This window comes from Perognathus longimembris, chromosome 8, assembly GCF_023159225.1.
Source record: "Perognathus longimembris pacificus isolate PPM17 chromosome 8, ASM2315922v1, whole genome shotgun sequence".
Taxonomy (NCBI): Eukaryota; Metazoa; Chordata; class Mammalia; order Rodentia; family Heteromyidae; genus Perognathus; species Perognathus longimembris.
Window position 1 is genome coordinate 34896047 of NC_063168.1, and position 18114 is coordinate 34914160.

Consider the following 18114-nt stretch of genomic DNA (forward strand, 5'->3'; position numbering starts at 1 on the left):
GACATAGGAATCAAACAGCCGCTTGCTGGTGAGGCTGGGAGGTGGGGTGAGCGCGTGCAAGCCCGAGGCCCAGGCTTTAAACAATAAAGCCCCCCGCCGGGTGGGTGAATTTACGGAAACGACACCTCTTTGACTGAACAGGGGTGGGGTGGGGGTCTGAGAAGACTCGAGGGGATGTGGAGCCGCTTGGAGAAGGGAAAGTAGGCTCTTCGCTTTGCAGACACACATGTCCACCTGCAGCTGGCGGGGTGGGGGGTGGGGGTGGGGGGGTGGCTGGGGGCCCTGGCCAACCGTCTCCACCCCGCACTTCGGCACTTTCTAGGACTCCAGTCCCTCCCATCCCCCCCCCCCTTCCCGATTAAGGAACCGCAGCTCGATCTCTCGTGCAGCGGCGGCGGGGTGGTGCAGGCAGGCAGAGACTGGGAGGCGGGAGACGCCGGGGGACTTTGCAGGCACGTTTCTGAATAAACTTTCCAATCGCAGGGGGTGCTGTTGCTGTACATTTTACGTAAAACTGAAAGTATCCCACGCCAGAGTGAAGCCCGCTTTTTGACAGCGGCAGCGCGCGCGTGTATGCATTAAAGAGACAGGGGTTTATTTCTAACAGGTCTTCCCTAATTTCCAGGGGAGGGCTGCGGAGAGGCGAGAGGGTGCTGCGGGCGCCGAGGTGTGCGCCACGGCCGCTAGCTCCTGGGGAGCGCGGCGCTGACCCCGGGGCGGTCACCTCACCCCATGGCCTCCTCGCTGCTTACTCCTTTCCTCATTCTCCATTTCCTCGGGCAACAGATTAGGAACAGTTGTGCTCTCTCCGTAAGAAAACATTTTATTTTCCATTCCTTTATGCTTTTGGCAGTTGATCTGAAGTGGGAAGGGGGTGTGTCCCCTCCCTGAGACCGGGCTGGGAGACCTCCTACAGCGCTGGGAACAGGTTCCCAGAGACCAGGACTCCGGGGACTCCCCCGCTCTTTGTCCTCCGGTCCTGGTAGCCCCGAGAGAGGTGGGCGCCTCGGCATCTCTCGTGCTCCGGCCCCCGGTGCTCCCCTCCCGGGACTCGCGCTCCACGGTTTTTTAATCTCTCGGCTACTCTCTCTTCTCTCCGGTTCCTGGGAGCTAGACACTCGGTACTTCCAGTTCCATTTAGACCCAGTCGTTTGTCCGGGCGCTCAGACTCCCAGTCCTCGGTTTAGCCTTGGGGGCGCCCTCCCAGTTCTCCCGCGTCTGGCCGAAACCTACCCCTCCAGTGCGCCCCTACCCCCAACTCTGTGGGTCACCGAGGCTCCCTGAGGCCCCGGCGTTGCCCTTCCGGATCCGCAGCCTTCCAAACTAGGGCTACATTCCGCTTGGCCACGCGCTCCCTCCCCACGCCCCTTGCCCACCGCGGAGCTCTTAACTTGGAGGTTCAGCTCTCAACTTCGGGTGATTTCCCCCCTCCCCTTTCCTATGCTTTCCTTGGGCAAAGTTTCTTGAGCGCGGCCGAGGGCTCGGGTCTTTCACTAGGGCCCCGAGAGTCGACCGGCGGGGAGCCAGCGCGGCGGCGGGGAGGGGAAGTGGGTGTGAACACGGGAGAGGGTGTCCGGGGCAACTCTACCTGGCTTCCCTCCGCCCGCGCTCCCCCAGGCCGGGGCAGCAGCCTCCCGCCGCACTGTGGCTCCCCCCCCCCCCGCCTTTAAATAATCTTCCATTTTAGAGACCGCGTGTGTGTGTGGGGGGGAGAGCGGGGTGCAAGACTTGCGCCCCGCTCTCCCCCTCCCTCCTCCCTCCCACCCTGCCGCCCCTTTCTTCTCCCCGGGCCACGCCATCGCCGCGGCGCTCGCTGCGGCCACTGGTGAGCCGGCGGCCCCGGAGCCCCCTCCCCTCCTCCCGCCCCTCCCCCAGGGGCCGCGTCTGGCGTCTGCGGAGCCCCCCGCCCCGCACCTCCCCCGCCCCGCACTGGCCATTGGCTTGTCCTGGTCTCTTTTTCATGTCCAGCCCCTGATGTGTGTCCATTGGTGTGAGCTTCCCCTTCCCTCCTCCCCTTCTCTCCTGCTCGCCCTGCCCATGTTTTGTGTGTCTCTGTCCATCCAGACTCCTGACGTTCAAGTTCGCAGGGACGTCACGTCCGCACTTGAACTTGCAGCTCAGGGGGGCTTTTGCCATTTTTTTCATCTCTCTCTCTCTCTCCCTCTCTCTCTCTCTCCCTCTCTCTCCCTCTCTCTCTCTTTTCTCTCTCTCTCTCTTTTTTTTTTTTTGCTTAAAAAAAGCCATGACGGCTCTCCCACAATTCATCTTCCCTGCGCCATCTTTGTATTATTTCTAATTTATTTTGGATGTCAAAAGGCACTGATGAAGATATTTTCTCTGGAGTCTCCTTCTTTCTAACCCGGCTCTCCCGATGTGAACCGAGCCGTCGTCCGCCCGCCGCCGCCGCCGCCGCCGCCGCCGCCCGCCCGCCCCGCAGCCCACCATGTCTCGCCGCAAGCAAGGCAAGCCCCAGCACTTAAGCAAACGGGAATTCTCGCGTAAGTAACCCAATAATAGTAATAATAATTATTAATAATCACGGGAGCGCGCAGGACGAGAAAGAAGCAAGAGCGAGGGGGAGAGAGGGGTGTGTGCACGCATTAAATTTTTTTTCACGTAAAAAACCCTGAGAGTCGAGGTAAAAGAGACTAAGGGGGAGGAAAAAAAAGCCCCGTATCCCCTCTCAAACCACCGTCTTGTGTGCACTTTTGAGATAGCACGCACCTTTTAATTTTATTTAATTCCACAAAAAATTGACTCCTCCTTCTTTCCTCCTTCCAGCCGCCTTATTTCTCCTTTCAGAAAGGTATGCAATGATTTCCCCCCCTAGTTTTGCAAAAATAATGAACAATGCTAAGGATGCGAATAACTCACTGGGGGTGGGACTGGAAGGAAAGGGGGGTTGCTTCCACTCGCCATAGGAAAATGGAAGTGTGTGTGTGGGGGGGGGGATAAGTCAGGACTAAAAAAAAAAAAAAAAAAAAACAATTGCTGGGGGAGAAAAGAGGTGAGACTGGCCCTTCGGACACCAGCGTGCGCACGATCAAGTGAGCCGCTACAGAAAGTAGTCATCCCCACAATAGTGCGAAAGGGCGCTGTGGAAGGGGCTCCCCGACGCTCCGGGGTCTGTTGAGTGGGGAGAGGGTCTGACGTGACTGGGGAGAACCGGGTGACAGGGAAAGACAGCAGACGCGGCCGGCGCTGCGGCCTTTTGTTCCGGCCCGAGGTGGGTGTTTGTCCCGCCGCCTTTTGTGCCGGCTCCTCGCGCTGGCCCTCCTGCGCCGCCGCCGCCGCGGCCGCCGCCGCAGCAGCAGGGCTGGAGCTTGGACCCCGGGAGGAGGCGGCCGGGAGCACGCGGGAGAGGGAGGGAGGGAACTCGGGCCGCCGCCGCCGCGTTTGCAGCTGCCCTCCCCTCCTGGCCAAATCTTACAGGCGACGAGAAGATGTGCAAAATAAAAAAAAAATTAAAAATGAAACAAGGAAAGAGAATGTACATTTTTCCCGTCCCTAAACAGTAGCCAAATACTCCGCCAGCCTTCCCCCCCATTCCCAGTGCGTTCCTTCTTTGACTTCCCCCCCCCCCCGCAAAAAAAAACCTCACAATCTCTAATCGAGAAAAAAACGACAATCACCCTTTTCCCCAAACCTCTTCAGTTGCAAACTTCAGAGAGCCCGCGGCGCGGAGAGGGAGTGAGGAACTCCCTCCTCTTACTATTTTTTGGAAGATTTTCAAAAAAAGTGGAAGTGGATTTTGATTGGGAAAAATCTCGTGTCTGAATGTTTACAAGCACCGCGTGTGCGGGAGCCTCCTGCCAACAAACAGAATGAGGACCTAGCGCGGCGCGGCAGTCCTGGAGCGGGCGGTAGCCGCGGCCTGGCCTCTCCTGGGCCTCGCCGCGCCCCAGTCTGGCCCGGGTCGCCCACCCCGTGCCCGCCGCCCACCCGCGGGGCACCGCGGCAGGCAGGCTAGCTTGCAACTCTGAGCCAGCCCGGCCTGCGGTCTGTGTCAGCCCCCAGCCAGTACAATGCCCAAATCTCTTCTCGACCTCCCAGACTGCGAAATCGGCCGCATGAAAACTCGGTTTTGCAAAGCATTTTTCTTTTTTAATTTTGCAAACCAACAGTAAAAGCGCGTTCTGCGCGCCCCTCCACTCTGCCCCAGGTTCTTCTCCGACTTCTCTTGTCCGGTGGTGGGGATAGCGGGGAGGTCACCACGTGCTTCCTCCCCCCCCCCCCCTCTCGCACTCTGTCTGGCCACTGCTTCCAGAACCGAGCCCGGCCAGGCCAGGTGTGGGGGGGGGGGGCGAAGGGGGGTAGAAGTGTGTTCGAGTATGCATTTTGGGGCGTTAGTTTTTAGGACTCTCCGCCCCACTCTCGGGTTCTTGTCCTTACTATCCTGGGCCTTGCTGGGTCAGGGGTCCTTGCGAGTCCATGCCAATGGGTGGTGGCTAGGTGGTTATCTCCAGATGAGGCGCGCCTGGGAAAGGCGGGTGTTGGACACTTAAGAAACTTTGAGAGTCATGGAAGGAGAGGCGTGGAAAGGCCTGCTTCAAATCCTCCTCCCCGTATTCAGCGCTCTTATTTTAATTTTCGGTGCAAGTTTAAAGGACCACCTATACTCTCTTCTGTATTTTTAAAGTCGGGGGGGGCACTGGGAACTGAATTTTTCACTAGGCCCTGGAACTTGTCACACACTTGGGGGAGCTCCCCCGCCCCAGCACGTTGCGGGGCCCTCCCTCTCCCCACCCCCGCGCATCCCTCCCTCGCCGCTCTCCCCCGCCCCCCACTCCCCGGCCGCGCCGGATGCGGAGCAGACGCGGCGCGGACGGCGGTGTGAAGTTACAGCCCGGCCAGGTACCGGCGGGAAGTAAGGGCAGTAGTTCTTCGCAGGACTCGGGAAGGCCGGGCTCTTCGGAAGGATGCAGTGGGGGTTCAAAGGACAAACTGGGGCGTGTAATTGGAGCTGCTCTCGTATTCTCATCCCTCTTTGGTCCATTTCAGGATACTCCAGGTTGGGAGGGTTAGTATCTCCCATCGTGTCCTGGTGCGGACACTCGGTTAGGGGGCACGCTTTGTTTTGCGTGGGGGGGGGGGCACAGGGGTCGCTCCCTTAATTCTCTAGGTGTGCAGAGGGGGCGGGAACGTTCCCAGTTTACAGGATTAACCTCCCCCCCCCTTGTCCCCCAGCCCGCTACTTGGGCTGAATGAGCCATTCGGTCGCTAGGAGGCAGAACAAGATCAAGAAAGCTCAGCGAACTTGAACCTGTACCAGCTCTCTCTCTCTCCCCCCCCCCCCCATCCCTGCCCGGCGTTTCTCGTCCTGGGAGGGACCAGCGTTGCGGGGGGGGGGGGAGGGAGTGGTGGTGGGGTGGGACGAACGGTTAGGCAGAATTCCTCCCCCCCAGCAACCCCTTATGTCTTTGTTCTTCATTTTGACTTTAGAAAGCGTTTGGCCAGGGCGACTGAGAAGCGCCTGGGTGCGCGGCCGACACTGGCAGTGCGCGAGCTGTGGAGACCTGGGCGCGCCGGGCGCAGACCGCGGTGCAGTTTTTGTTTTCTTTTGGGGGCAGGCTCTTTTTTTTCTTTCTTTTCTTTTGGTAGGGAGGTAAGGAGAGTGCGCGCTCCTAGGCTTTGGTCAAGGTCGAAGAGAGAGATATGGCAAATTAGCACTTGGTCACTAGGTTCACTTCCACCCGGTCACCTCCCCCCTCTCCCACCCCCACCCCTCCCCCCCATCTCTGCGGCCACTGCAGGCTTTCCAGGCGTCTAGGCAATCCAAAACTCCCCGTCCCCGCCTCTCGCAGCTCTGCCTTGGAGCCTGAAATCACAACAATAGTAATAGTTATCATCATAATGATGCGGGCAAGCAGCGTCATTAATAATGAATAATCGTGGTCGCCGCCTGGCGCACACCCGGTGTCCAGAATTGCGGAGTGAAAAGCACTGTTTTACTAAAGTAAAAACAAAACAGAAAAAAAAAAGTGTGTGGACAACAAGAATGGATTTCAGACTCGAGCTTGGGGTGTATGTGATGAAACTAGGACTGCACCAGGTTCACCACCCGACTTTTCCAAACCTCATTTTCCTTTTTCCCCCATTAACTAAATAAAAACTGGGCCAAATAGCCCAGGAAACCATCATCACCCTGTGGCTGGACTGGATGGGCGTGGAGGCAGCAGTAGAGAATGGCCCCTGGCTACGCGCCGCCACGGGCCCGGGAGTCCCAGCCCTTAGGCCGCTGCTGCACGTGTTTGCAGCAAGCACCGCCAGAGCCTGCAGTCCGGAGGCTTCTTGCTTTGTGCCTTCTAGTCCTGGCGCCCAACTTCACTTTCTACCAGGCACTCCCCTGCAAGGGCCCCCGACCCTGGGGCTGTAGCCCTGGGCATTGCTTTTGTTTCTTTGCTTTTCCCCTCCGTATATTAGCCTCCCTTTGCGTTACCCTGCTAAGAAAATCCAGAAGGACTTGGAAAGCAAACTTGAAGCCACATTTCCTTTCCCCCCTTCCCCCTCCTGCAGCAGCTCTTGTTTCCTTGCACCTTTCCATTTCTTCTAAGGATTTTTAAAATTTTCAAATTGATTCTTTTGCATCTGTTTACAGAGAGAGGAATAAGATCTCAGCCTGCCGCTGGGACACTGAGACATTTCAGTCTGTTTTGCTGAATGCAGAAGCATTTTAGTTTTTGTTTCTTCCTCCCTTGTAGAGAGAATTCGCGGTTAATTATTATCATTATTTGTCCACTCCCTTCCACTTCAATCGAGGACTCCCTGCTTTGTAGCCAGAGTTAGGCCCGAGCTTAGAAAGGATGGTTTTGTGGGGGCAAATTAGGATGGTGTTGAATTGAGGGAGGGGATGAAATGGCTGAGGTTAGGAATGTTTTTAGGGAAAGAGGAATTTGCATTAAAATACAGAGAAATTATCTTATGCCCAGAAAGGAAATGTTGATTGCCACTGAGAAAAGATGTCAATGCAAATCAGTAGACTGCTACTAGAGAATTGTATTTTCATATTTTCTTTGTGCCCCACTTGGTTTGATTTTCAATAAGACAGCAGTAATAATAAAAACACGTTTTGATATTTCTCTGAACATTACTAGCCAAATGTTTTCCAAGAAGCCTCATGTTAAACATATTTCATACATTAGGATATAATTCTTGTTAATTAGCAATAATTTACGTTAAGAGCGTAGAAAATGTTGAGGTTACAGGTTTTATATCTGTACATTTGATCATCTTGTTATTTTCAAGAACTTTGCCTCCTATAAAATTAATTAGGTGAAATGTGGAGGTGTAATCAGCAACCTGTGAATTACCACTTCATTTCCTGGTTTTGATTGTAAATCAGTTCAGTCACTACATTTAGAAGACTTTAACCAAGTCTGTTTTGTACGGAATTACCTTTAACTATGTGATACCTAGGAGGATATTTCCTTTTTCTCTTAAATAATGTTCCCACGTTCAGAAATATATCAGATCTCCAGAGTTAAAGAAGCAACAACAAATAAACCCAAACGAATCTTAACAGAATTTTCAAGAATGTTTTAACTTTAATAAAATAAAAGAATGCTTCCCCCCCTTGCTTCCTTCAATCTGTAAACCTCAGAATTTGTAGTTAAAGCTACAATCAAAAAAGCTCCATTTGCCAATGTGTATTTAAGATCCTTAATTCAAATAGGAGGGATTCTGGAGAATGACTTCCCTAATTCCATTTCTCACTTGGTCAAAATGAAAGCAAATGTAGGAGGAAAAAAATGACATAAAGGCACAATGCAGAAGCACTTTCGTTCATCTCCCATTATTTGAAAAGTATGCTTGTGCAGTCTAGATTTATCTTTTAGTCAGGACTTGGGCAAAGCAACATTAAGTGCTTACTTTGCTGTCTTTATTAGTAGGGAGATAACCTTCATATTCCTGTGATGACCTTATGTTAAATTAGGAGGCGTACCAAAGGCTAGAAATTATGACATGTCCTACTTGAGCACAGGTGCTGCTAGGCAGGGCTCTCTCAACATTATTTTACCCAGCACATCTGGGAGTTACTCCAGATCTTCCCCCTCAATATTCAGCCTGGGTAGGGTTGAAATAAATTTAACCTGAGTTCACTGGATTTTTGCACTTTATCAAAATCTGTTCCAATATTCTACACTCAAATTAAAATCTATTTTTTGATTCTCTGTGGCTTTAAGTTCATTAAATGTGAAATTGGCAGCTTGCTAAAGAAGGTCAGACTGATTAACTGTTTAAGACTTGTACATTTTTTTTGCCTCACTTTTTATTAACTGGCAACATCCTGATGTGTTTTGTATTTTGTAATTTTTTTTTGGATAGAGCAAGTATAAGGTTTCCTGAGACTTTCTAGCTTTCCTTTCCCCATTTGAAAGGTTAAAAAAATTATAGAAGCTGTTCAAATAAATGTTAGAGTATTTTGGCACAAAAGTTAAAAAAAAAAAGCAAAGAGAAAAGAAAGATGTGGCTACCTTGTTATACCATCCATTGGTGATTATGTGTGCAGAAATAGTCTCATAATGAAGCATTTTGGGCCTCATTCAGGAAATTAGTCAACTTTGACAACGTTAGGAGTATTTCAAATCTAAAGAAAGGACTTCGCAGCCTTGTTCTGAAATGTGGCATTTGCTTGACCATTCTGATTTTTCTGTCATGGATGCCATCAAGTACAAACATATTTAGAATATTTTAGGCATTCCTTTCTTCAGAATGAAGAAAAACGACTAATTGGCTTATTTTCTTAAGTACTCAAAAGTATCCCATTTAGTTAATGTGTCTGAGAAGAATTGTCAGTGAATTTGATATTTCTTTCATTTTTTTGTGGCTCTGCTGAGTGTGAGATCAGAAAGGTTTTTGGCAGAGTGAATCCTACTGCGTTATGATTATTTAGACCTGTTTTACAGGTGAATGCAGTCCTTTTCTTAGTACGATAGGGTGTGTGAGTGTGGCACATTTTTGTGTGATGTAGTACCCTTCTGATTTAAGAAGCTATGTCTGTATCATTATGAATATGTACATCACACACAAAAGGGAGTGTGTGCTTATTCACCTCTTATATTCTTTGGCACAATAGGCAACTTAGTGTCCAGGAAAGAAAAAAATTTGGATTCATTTCATGTGTTTGCCAGTTTTTCTTGTGGCTAATATTAAGGTATCTTTATGTCCTCTGTGTTAACTGTCATATTTATTCTAAAGGAAAAATTGTGTGTGTGTGTGTGTGTGTGTGTGTGCATTCACACATGATCTGCAGTTATGCAAGTCAGATAGATTTCTTTAAATATGTGATGACTTGCCTCATTGATAAATTTACTTTCTTGCTGATAACCTCCACATTCTTATATATTTTGTATGTATCCTTTTTCTGGAGAAGGATACAGATACTTTATCTAATGTGGGGAGGTGGGGTGGGGCTCAAAATGTATTTCCCTCCTTTTCTCTCATTTTTGGCATTCCAATAACTGTGCTTTTGTTTCTCTCATCACAGCCGAACCTCTTGAAGCCATTCTTACAGATGATGAACCGGACCACGGCCCGTTGGGAGCTCCAGAAGGGGACCATGACCTCCTCACCTGTGGGCAGTGCCAGATGAACTTCCCATTGGGGGACATTCTTATTTTTATCGAGCACAAACGGAAACAATGCAATGGCAGCCTCTGTTTAGAAAAAGCTGTGGATAAGCCACCTTCCCCTTCACCAATCGAGATGAAAAAAGCATCCAATCCTGTGGAGGTTGGCATCCAGGTCACGCCAGAGGATGACGATTGTTTATCAACGTCATCTAGAGGAATTTGCCCCAAACAGGAACACATAGCAGGTAAATGAGAAACAAGGAGAAAAGCTGTTTGCATGTTTTCTTTTCATTTTCAGAGGTGCTGTAAGGAGTGGTGAAGTGCTTTCTGTATTTCTCCAAGTGACTGTCCATGACAGCCTTTAATGCTCAAATAATCATTCCTATTGCTTTATGTCCAGAGAAGAAAATAACTACTTTCCACCTCATGGAGTCAGATGTAGGAGGACTAGGTACACACACCTGACATCCTTTCTTTCCATCTGCTGATTCTGAATTTTTTTTCTTCCCCCTGCCTGCCTTCTCCTTTGAAAGTGTTGGACCTTACGACACCTCATCCAGTTCCCAATGTCCATTTCTGGCCTTGGGGACATTATCAGAGGCAAAGTGGCCACATAGGCATTTGTAGTTCACCCAATGATCTTACTTACTCAGAATGTCTCTGTGGGCCTTCCTTGAGGCACAGTGAGTTCTCCAGTCTTCCTTGAAGTGGGATGGGCAGCCAGGGTGGCTTGGAAGGGGTGGAAAGAGTTAACTGAGCTTCAGGGCTAGCCTTGGATCCATATTGGCTGTCAGCCCGAATGGGGCTGTAATTAAACACAGCCCCGTGGTGGGATGACACTGTGACCTTGACTTTAAGATGCCATTTTCGACTGGCCAGGCCAGAGTAGAGAGGGCAGTTGCTGAAGCGCACAGACATGCTTACTCGAAAAGTTTAAGGGCATGTTGGAAATTTCAAAAGGTTGGTTTGACAGGAACGGCTGCTCCCTGCAGCCTGCCTCCTCAGCTCAATGATAAATGCTTCTCGGTGCTCTCTCTTGTCTCTGATGTGGTTTTGACAGATGTATCTTGATTTTGTTTGTGGTTTACACAACCACATGTCACCCTTACAAATGTCCAGTCCAGATTCCACTGTTTCTGCTATAATGCACCGTAAAAATTTCCTTGCCAAAATAACATTCACAGGTTCAACAGCTCATTCTCATTCTCCTTCAGTTAATTTTACCAGAAAGTTAGCAAGGTGTGTGAGTTCGCAGCTGCTCTAGGGAGAAGGAATTAAAGACTAACAGAGGGATTTAAATTCCCTGCTCCGAGTGATAAACAACAACACTATATAGTGATTCTTCAAAGGATTTTTGATTTGGTACTTTAGACAAAATGAATGTAGATTCTGTGGTGACAGGAACTTCTCACCTGTCAAAGGATTGTAGGATCGTTGTCTCTATCCCCCTCTCCCCACTCTACTAAAGGTAGACTGTTGTTTAGTAGTAGGAAAGGTAGTTCATATAATAAGGGCGGGAGGAGGTCACTGGAACTTTTCTTTCCCATCTAGTTTAACCATGATGTTGAACTATAATAGGTCAGTGGTCCAGAGGGAATTAAGTATCATATTATTTCTCTTCCCCTCCAGAATTTGATCATTACAACAACCCAACGTGGCATTTCTCTTTCTTTCTCTCTCTCTCTCAAATGTTTTCTGCAGCCAACACTCACACTTTTCCTTTAGTGAATGGAGAAATGTGCTACCAAGGAAGCTGCTCGTTCACTCCTTCTTTAATCTACCACATTTACTTTATGTGACATGTAGGTTTAAAAAAAAAATCTTTCCCCAGCCCCCAGTAGGATATGGCAGTGACCATTTCCATGTGCTGTCTTGTGTCTGGAAGGAAAATGAACAGAAGTGTAAGGCATGATTAATGAAGCAAGAGCAGGCGGAAGGGGATTTGCCCTCTTTGGAGATCCGAAGCCTTGCTCAATCACCAAATATGGAGTAACGCTTGTGTGATGTAACGTCGTATTTACATATTGAGCCGCTCGTTTAAAAGACAAAACACAGTGTCTGTCAAGAAAGAATTAAAACCACACTTCTTTCTGAGGTCCCAAATAGGTTATTCAGTTTCAGGTTAACCAAATCCCAAACCTGGGCCTCTGTATGTAGGGGAGGAATCTGAAGGCTGAGGAAAGCCTTATAAATAGTTAAGGCTTTTTACTTTTAATGTTTGTGAATTCTCTTAAAATAGGCAGGGAAGGAAATTGGCTCTTAATCCCTGGTTGTCATAATGAGTCCGCTGTTATTTCTTTATTTTTTTTAAGAACCTGTACAACAGCAGAGTTAAAGAAGCCAGAAAAAAAAAAGTGGCATGGGGAACAAATATGACACATTGTATTGGGCTAGTACTACATTATTTCCCTGAGATGGAAAGCTATCTAAGGTGTCTAGATACTCAAGGGGTGCACAAGTGTTGCAATCTAGGTGAGGTAAAACTTTCATGCATGAATAATTACAAAGTCTTAATTCCTTTCATTGTGTTTAATCACCTGTTCCCACCCTGGATTTGTCTGTACATAAATAGCGTGGCCACATCTCAAAGCGAATGTCAGTAACGAGACTCATGACTTCTCATAATCGACTGTAATGAATTAAGAGTTTCCTATGGTGAAATTAACATTCTACCATTATACATAAATTATGATGCTCTGGCTTTCAGGTGCTCCTGAAGTAAAGTTTGGGAAAGACAGCTGTACGTTGCCCATCCATTTTTCTAAAGGACATTTCCACAATTCTAAGCTTGCATGTCTTTTTTTATGATAAGGAAGGAAACAATAACAGTAATCATTCAGTAGATAATTTGGATTGTGTGTCACAAAAGGAAAGGAAAAGCAATGCTCTATATTAGGAAGAGATGTATTGATGAATCTCTAGAAGAATATGTTTAGCAACTACATAAAAGAGTCATTTAAATGTGCTGGGTAGGAAAGGCTTCATTAAAGTGATATGAATTGGGTTTGAGTTCTCTGTCATTTTGTAGTCAGGAAGCAGGAAAAAAAAACAGTGACAGATCTTAAGATATGTAAAGCTTAGAACTCATAGTTTTCAAATAGGAGAATCAGGTAGAGTCTTTAAGATCTGCAGTTAAATGGCATGCATTTTGACTCCCAAAGCTGTACATTTTTTAGACGATGCATTTTAACTGGTGATGAAATGGGGGGGGTGTTCCCATATTCTATCCACAGATACCAACCAGGTTGCCTTTTCTATTTGTTCAGATATTCAAAGTATTGTGTGATTGTGATTCCTGGAAACCGTTGATATAGTATTAATTGAACTAGACATTAGCAACTTACATTATGTGGGCCAGGTCATCAACTTGTGTGTCAAATACCCACCATCAGATACGAGAGGCTTTTTTGACTGGCAGAGCTTTTAATATGGTTTTTGTTTGTCTTGTTTTTGAGGCTCATGTTTTATGATGGGGGAAATAGTCATGAAAGGTTAGTGAATGTAAAACTGTTCTTTTCTTATAGAAAAGGCCAAAAATATTATCCTACAGATCTGAAGTTTGGCTTATTGCACACAAAACATCTCTATATTAGGGTTGGCCCATCATAGCATTTGGAGAGAATGGAGGAAAATACCACACATCCTATGGATTGCAGTGAAGTTTGTTGCTGCTGGTATGTTCTACTGTTTTCTCCTTAAAATCGTGAACACAGACATTTATATCAAGGGTTTTGCCTAGACAGTACAGCTGGTATCTAGATAATGATATGTAAGACAGATCCTTTCATGAAGGGAGAAATACTCATTCAAAATGAAAATACATTAGCATGTTGCAGGTAAACTAAGTATAACATCCTTAATGCTTTTTAGAATTTAGGAAATCAATTTGCCATTTATCTTTGTACCCATTCTAATTCTTTTCTAGCTTAGATAGAACTGGAGGATATATCAGTACACTTTATGGTATAATTGTGGCTGAGACTATAAATTATAGTACCTTATTATTAATGACTTTTTATTTTTCATTTCTCTTTGTTTGTGTGACTTGGAATAAAAACTACTGATCTCTGAAGTGAATTTTCAGCCTGGCAGCAAAATCAGAAAACATCACCATAAAAAAGAAACACCAAAAACAAAACCCAAACAACAAAATAATAAAAACAAAAGGAAACCTAATATTTGCAAACATTTTGTTTACCTCCAGGAAGTAGAAAGAATAGAGAGTATTGTTTTCTAGTAAATACCTAGGGATTTTCATAGGGAGCCTAGGTTTGTGAGGCCACTACCCAAAGACTCATGTGCATGAAACTGGGAGTCCTATATACAAGCTGTATTTGTAAATAAGACAGAGAAAGGTTGTGAACTGGCAGCTTGGATGTTTTGTCAAAGTACAATGTCAGAGAAACTCTTTCTAAGACAAATTGTAAATAGAACTGTCACAGTGATTGCATGATTGAGCTGCAGAAGTGCCCTACAATTGTTGGCATTGTCAGAGGACTTTTGAAAGCTTAATTAAACACAGTGGCCCACATGGCCGCTAAATTTACTTGGGAAAGCCAAAAGAAAAAATAAAAAATGTGGACAATCCCAAAGATTCCAAAATTCTTCAGATGTTACCCTTTTGGTGCACAGAAAATGTGCATTGTGCATTTTTTCCTGGTAGTCTTTTATAAATAATAGTTTTGAGAATAGGTCCACGTGATATGAAGATCATCCTGTGTGTGATGTGGAGATTGTGTTAGTTTTTCTGTCTCCTGCTGTTACAGACAGTTAATGTAAAAATGGCCTTTTATTGGAAACACAAATATGTATTCACTTCAAGAACAGGAGAAGAGGGGGGACAAAGTTTGCCTCCCATTCTCTTGTGTTTATTCTGTGAAAGCTTAAAAAAACAGTGCTGTAATTTCTCAAATCACTCTACTCCTTGTTGTGGTGCAGGTTGTGCCTTTTCCTTTAAAGGATCTGAAATATGTTTTGCACACCTTTCTCCCAGTGAATGTGGCATTTAATTGTGGAGCTGCCCATGGGCTGGAAAATGCAACTAGGTGTAGAAACGTCAGGCAGGGTCAGGATAGACACCTTCAGCTCAGGGAAGAGACAAGTTAGATGCATATTAATGGCACATTTTAGAGTCCTGGAAAATCATTAATTTCACACTGCAGCCTCCATGTACTTTGGCTAATGTAGGAGAACTAAATTGTGGTACATCACCAACAGGCAGATTCTGAGAAAACATTCTTTAGATTTTCATGATTTCTTGGTGGTGGTGCTTAATAAAGGAACTCAGGTGGATGGTGGCTTCATACACTACTCAGTGAGTAAAGGAAGAAAAGTTTGCCTCTCCTATGGGGGAAAATATTAGATTTCAGCGAAGCAGAAAGCCCAACTAGGGAGATGCACTGAGATTGCGTCACTGGATGTTAACTTAATCTACTTTCGTTGGACTGTTCAAATCTTTTACTGCACAAAGAAATCATTTGACAGAATTTACCCCAAGCCCAAGTCTGTTTTTACACACAGTAGTATGAGCTTTGTGCAATAAAAAGCACTTAGCATCAAGCTGGACCCAGCCTGGCATCTTGCCACTTTTTCTTTTTTTCTTTTTTTTTTTTTAAAGCATGAGATTTAATCGCCAAGGATCTTTAGTACCTTTCTCTTGTTCATATTTCTTTTGGTTCATGTCTATGTCAGCAATGTTATTGCAAGGATTTTTTTAAAAAAAGATTTAAACTTAAGACCCACTTTTGTTGTAATTCCAAATCAAGATGGTTTTTATTTTATGTGTCAATTTGGAGGACATTAATAAAGTTCATGAAATATGTTCAGATGGTATAATTCAATGAATAATGACTAATATTTTTATTTGTAATACAAACAGAAAATTATCCCTTATACCTTCTCCCCTCTGTTCTTTTCTCCTGGCCTGGTAAATAAGCACCCTTAAACCACTTCTTCCTTCCCTGCCAGTGTATGGAGCACTGGCCAATACCAGTAGATTTACCTTTGTAATTTGCCACGCAGTTTTTACAAAAATGACCTAATTAATTTGAGCATGAACCATATTATTGCTACTGGAGTCATTTTCTGTCACAAACTTAATTTCCAGGAAATGTAACCTGATGAATAACAATTCTTTAGCTCCTCATATGTGCTCCTAGAGACTAAAGGCAGATTTAAAATAATAATAATAATAATAATAATAATAAGATGTGAGCATTATTAAAGCCTGTATGCTTGATGCCAAACTCAATTGGAAGCTAGTGAACATCAGACTGTATTTCTAATCAGTTTTAGATTGTAACATATTCCATATTGGGTTCACTGGAATTTGTCTTCCTGTTTGTTACCGGCCAGCTGCAACTCCCTATGCATTTTTAAAACATTTCTGCAAAGGCTTTTGCTGTTCTTAGCAGGGTTAGTAACTTGGGGTCTATTTCTGAGCTCATTCGTCATTCTGCGATGGCATTGAGTTAGGTTGGCAAGGGAAGGATTTGAGGCGTGGGGGGTGGTGAGGTCACTTCTGATCCCAGCAGGGAATAGGTGAGCTTCATTTGCCTTTACAATAGAAGCACAGTTACTGCACCTTGGAGGGGCTCTCAGGTGCTGCTCAGATGGGCGCATGTAAATGCCCTGTCAGATGCGGGGCCGGAATATTAATGCTTCTTCCACCACCTCACCATAATAAAGCTGTACACAGCAAGCTTAATATGCAGCTAGTCTGGGGAATTGTATAAACTTAGATAGCCCAGTGTGAAAGACAGCGATGGAAGAATGCTTGCTATACCACAATTCCCGTCTTGTTCTCCTTTGATCTATAGTAAAATGAAAACATCATCGTTTCCTTCTCTCTCAGTTCTCTTCCCAACTCTGCCATGCCACCTTCCTATCCACCACTAGGATCTTTTTTTCTGTTTTTTTTTTTTTTTTTTTTTTTTTTGGTATGCGCTGGTATGGAGAAATGTGCCATAATTTGTTTCATATGGTTAATTACAGGTGTTTGAATATTTAAAAATTTAAATAGCCACAGTTCCAGCTTTTCCTGTTAAAAGTATGTGATTTGAACAAAGGGATTACAGTGTAAATATTTGTGGTGATTTGCAACACCCCCTTTTCCCCATTAAATGTGCCCGTGCGCACACACATACACACACACAGAGTTTAAATGTAGTGCTGACTTAAAGGACTTCTGTACCTTCATTTGTACTTTTTAAAAAAACTAAATCTCAATTGGAACTCTATTAAAATATTTTACCATTATATTTTTGAGTCTGCTGTTGCTTGAGGTTTTAAAGTGGATTTTTATAATGTGTTCATTTAACAGAATCAACAGCTGTCAGAACCAGTTGTGGTAAATCCACAAAACTTACAAAGAAAAATACACACATTTCCTGAAACAAAACACTTGGAAAAATAAACTGCCAAGAACTGGCAAATTAGAAGTTTGTAGACAGGCAACCAAAGTGTCTCATCTCTCAGTGTGCCCTAGAGACTGATCTAAGCAGATCTGATGCAATGCTGCTGGAAGGTTTACCTGGGCAGGTTGTTCCTCTAAGGCAAGGAGCTGTGTGCATTTGACGTGTGTGCAAGAGGTAGGCCCCGCCTCAGCTGGCTCACTCTGCTTCCTTTCTTTTGATCTCTTTAGATAGACAAAATATGAAGTGCTTAGAGTGCTGAACAACAAATTATACTCACCTAAAAGTGAGACAATAAGGTTTAAACTTCCCAAGAAAGCACCCTGCACACTTTTCCAGGTGGGGTTGGCAGTACATTATTCAGAACTGTACATTTTCTCTGCCAGGCAATTCCCAGTGGAAACCTGGAGCAGGTATGTTGATGAAGGGGATATCTGGGGACCTTCGGTCACTCACAATGAGTTTTTGTTTGTATCCTCACTGTTGTTAGCATTGGTGCTGAACAATTACACCTACAATTCGATCTCAATTTTAGATAGAGGCAAATCCACTGATTAAAAACTCTCATTAAAATAAAGAATGGACTTACGGTGAAACATGCAAAGGTGCTTTCATAAAGAACACAGGTGCTGGCTTCCCCCCTTCCCCCCCACCCCCCGCCCCGCTTTTTCTGTTTTCTTTTTGAACTTTTCTAAAACATACAAAGAAGCCTCCTGCTAAGTAAGCATCAGGGCATTTAAATTTATACTCCTCAGTTGTTCATTTTCTTGAAATGTAATGATGCATTAAAAAAAAAGCTTCTGAAAAATACATCTGTTAATTTTTAGGGAAATAAGATGTAACTTGGATTCTTACCTTACCAATGCAATGTGTGCCAAGTCTGATCTTTCAAATAAAGAGTGTCTCTTTGGGCAAAAGAGCACCCCCCATTTCCATTCCCAAACAAAACCTGAAGACTTTTCCTTTACCAACTCAAGTCATACCAAAATTCATAATATATTTATATTTAAGGAGCATCCCACAATGAACTGTTTACTGCCCATTTTAACCCCCACCCCACCCCAAATCCTTTGAGTTTAAAGTTAAAACAATGCACTAACCAATGTTAAAATTTAAGTCTCAGAAGTTTC

General features: G+C 45.4%; 1 protein-coding gene across 7 annotated transcripts in view; it reads left to right on the forward strand.

Annotated features, from left to right (window-relative positions):
* The first annotated feature begins 1923 nt into the window (after positions 1-1923).
* Positions 1924-18114, forward strand: part of Bcl11a (BAF chromatin remodeling complex subunit BCL11A) — a 118949-nt gene continuing 102758 nt past the window's right edge. For 5 of the 7 annotated variants that reach the window (XR_007211890.1, XR_007211891.1, XM_048352873.1 and 2 more), the window contains exons 1-2: positions 1924-2498; positions 9488-9817. Coding sequence is in view for 5 of the 7 variants with exons in the window: in XM_048352873.1 (XP_048208830.1) it covers positions 2444-2498; positions 9488-9817 (385 nt within the window). In the remaining 2 variants the exon portion in view is untranslated. Of the gene's footprint in view, positions 2499-4808; positions 4855-9487; positions 9818-18114 lie in introns of those variants that run through there. The other 2 variants (XM_048352874.1, XM_048352875.1) reach the window with 2 other exon arrangements.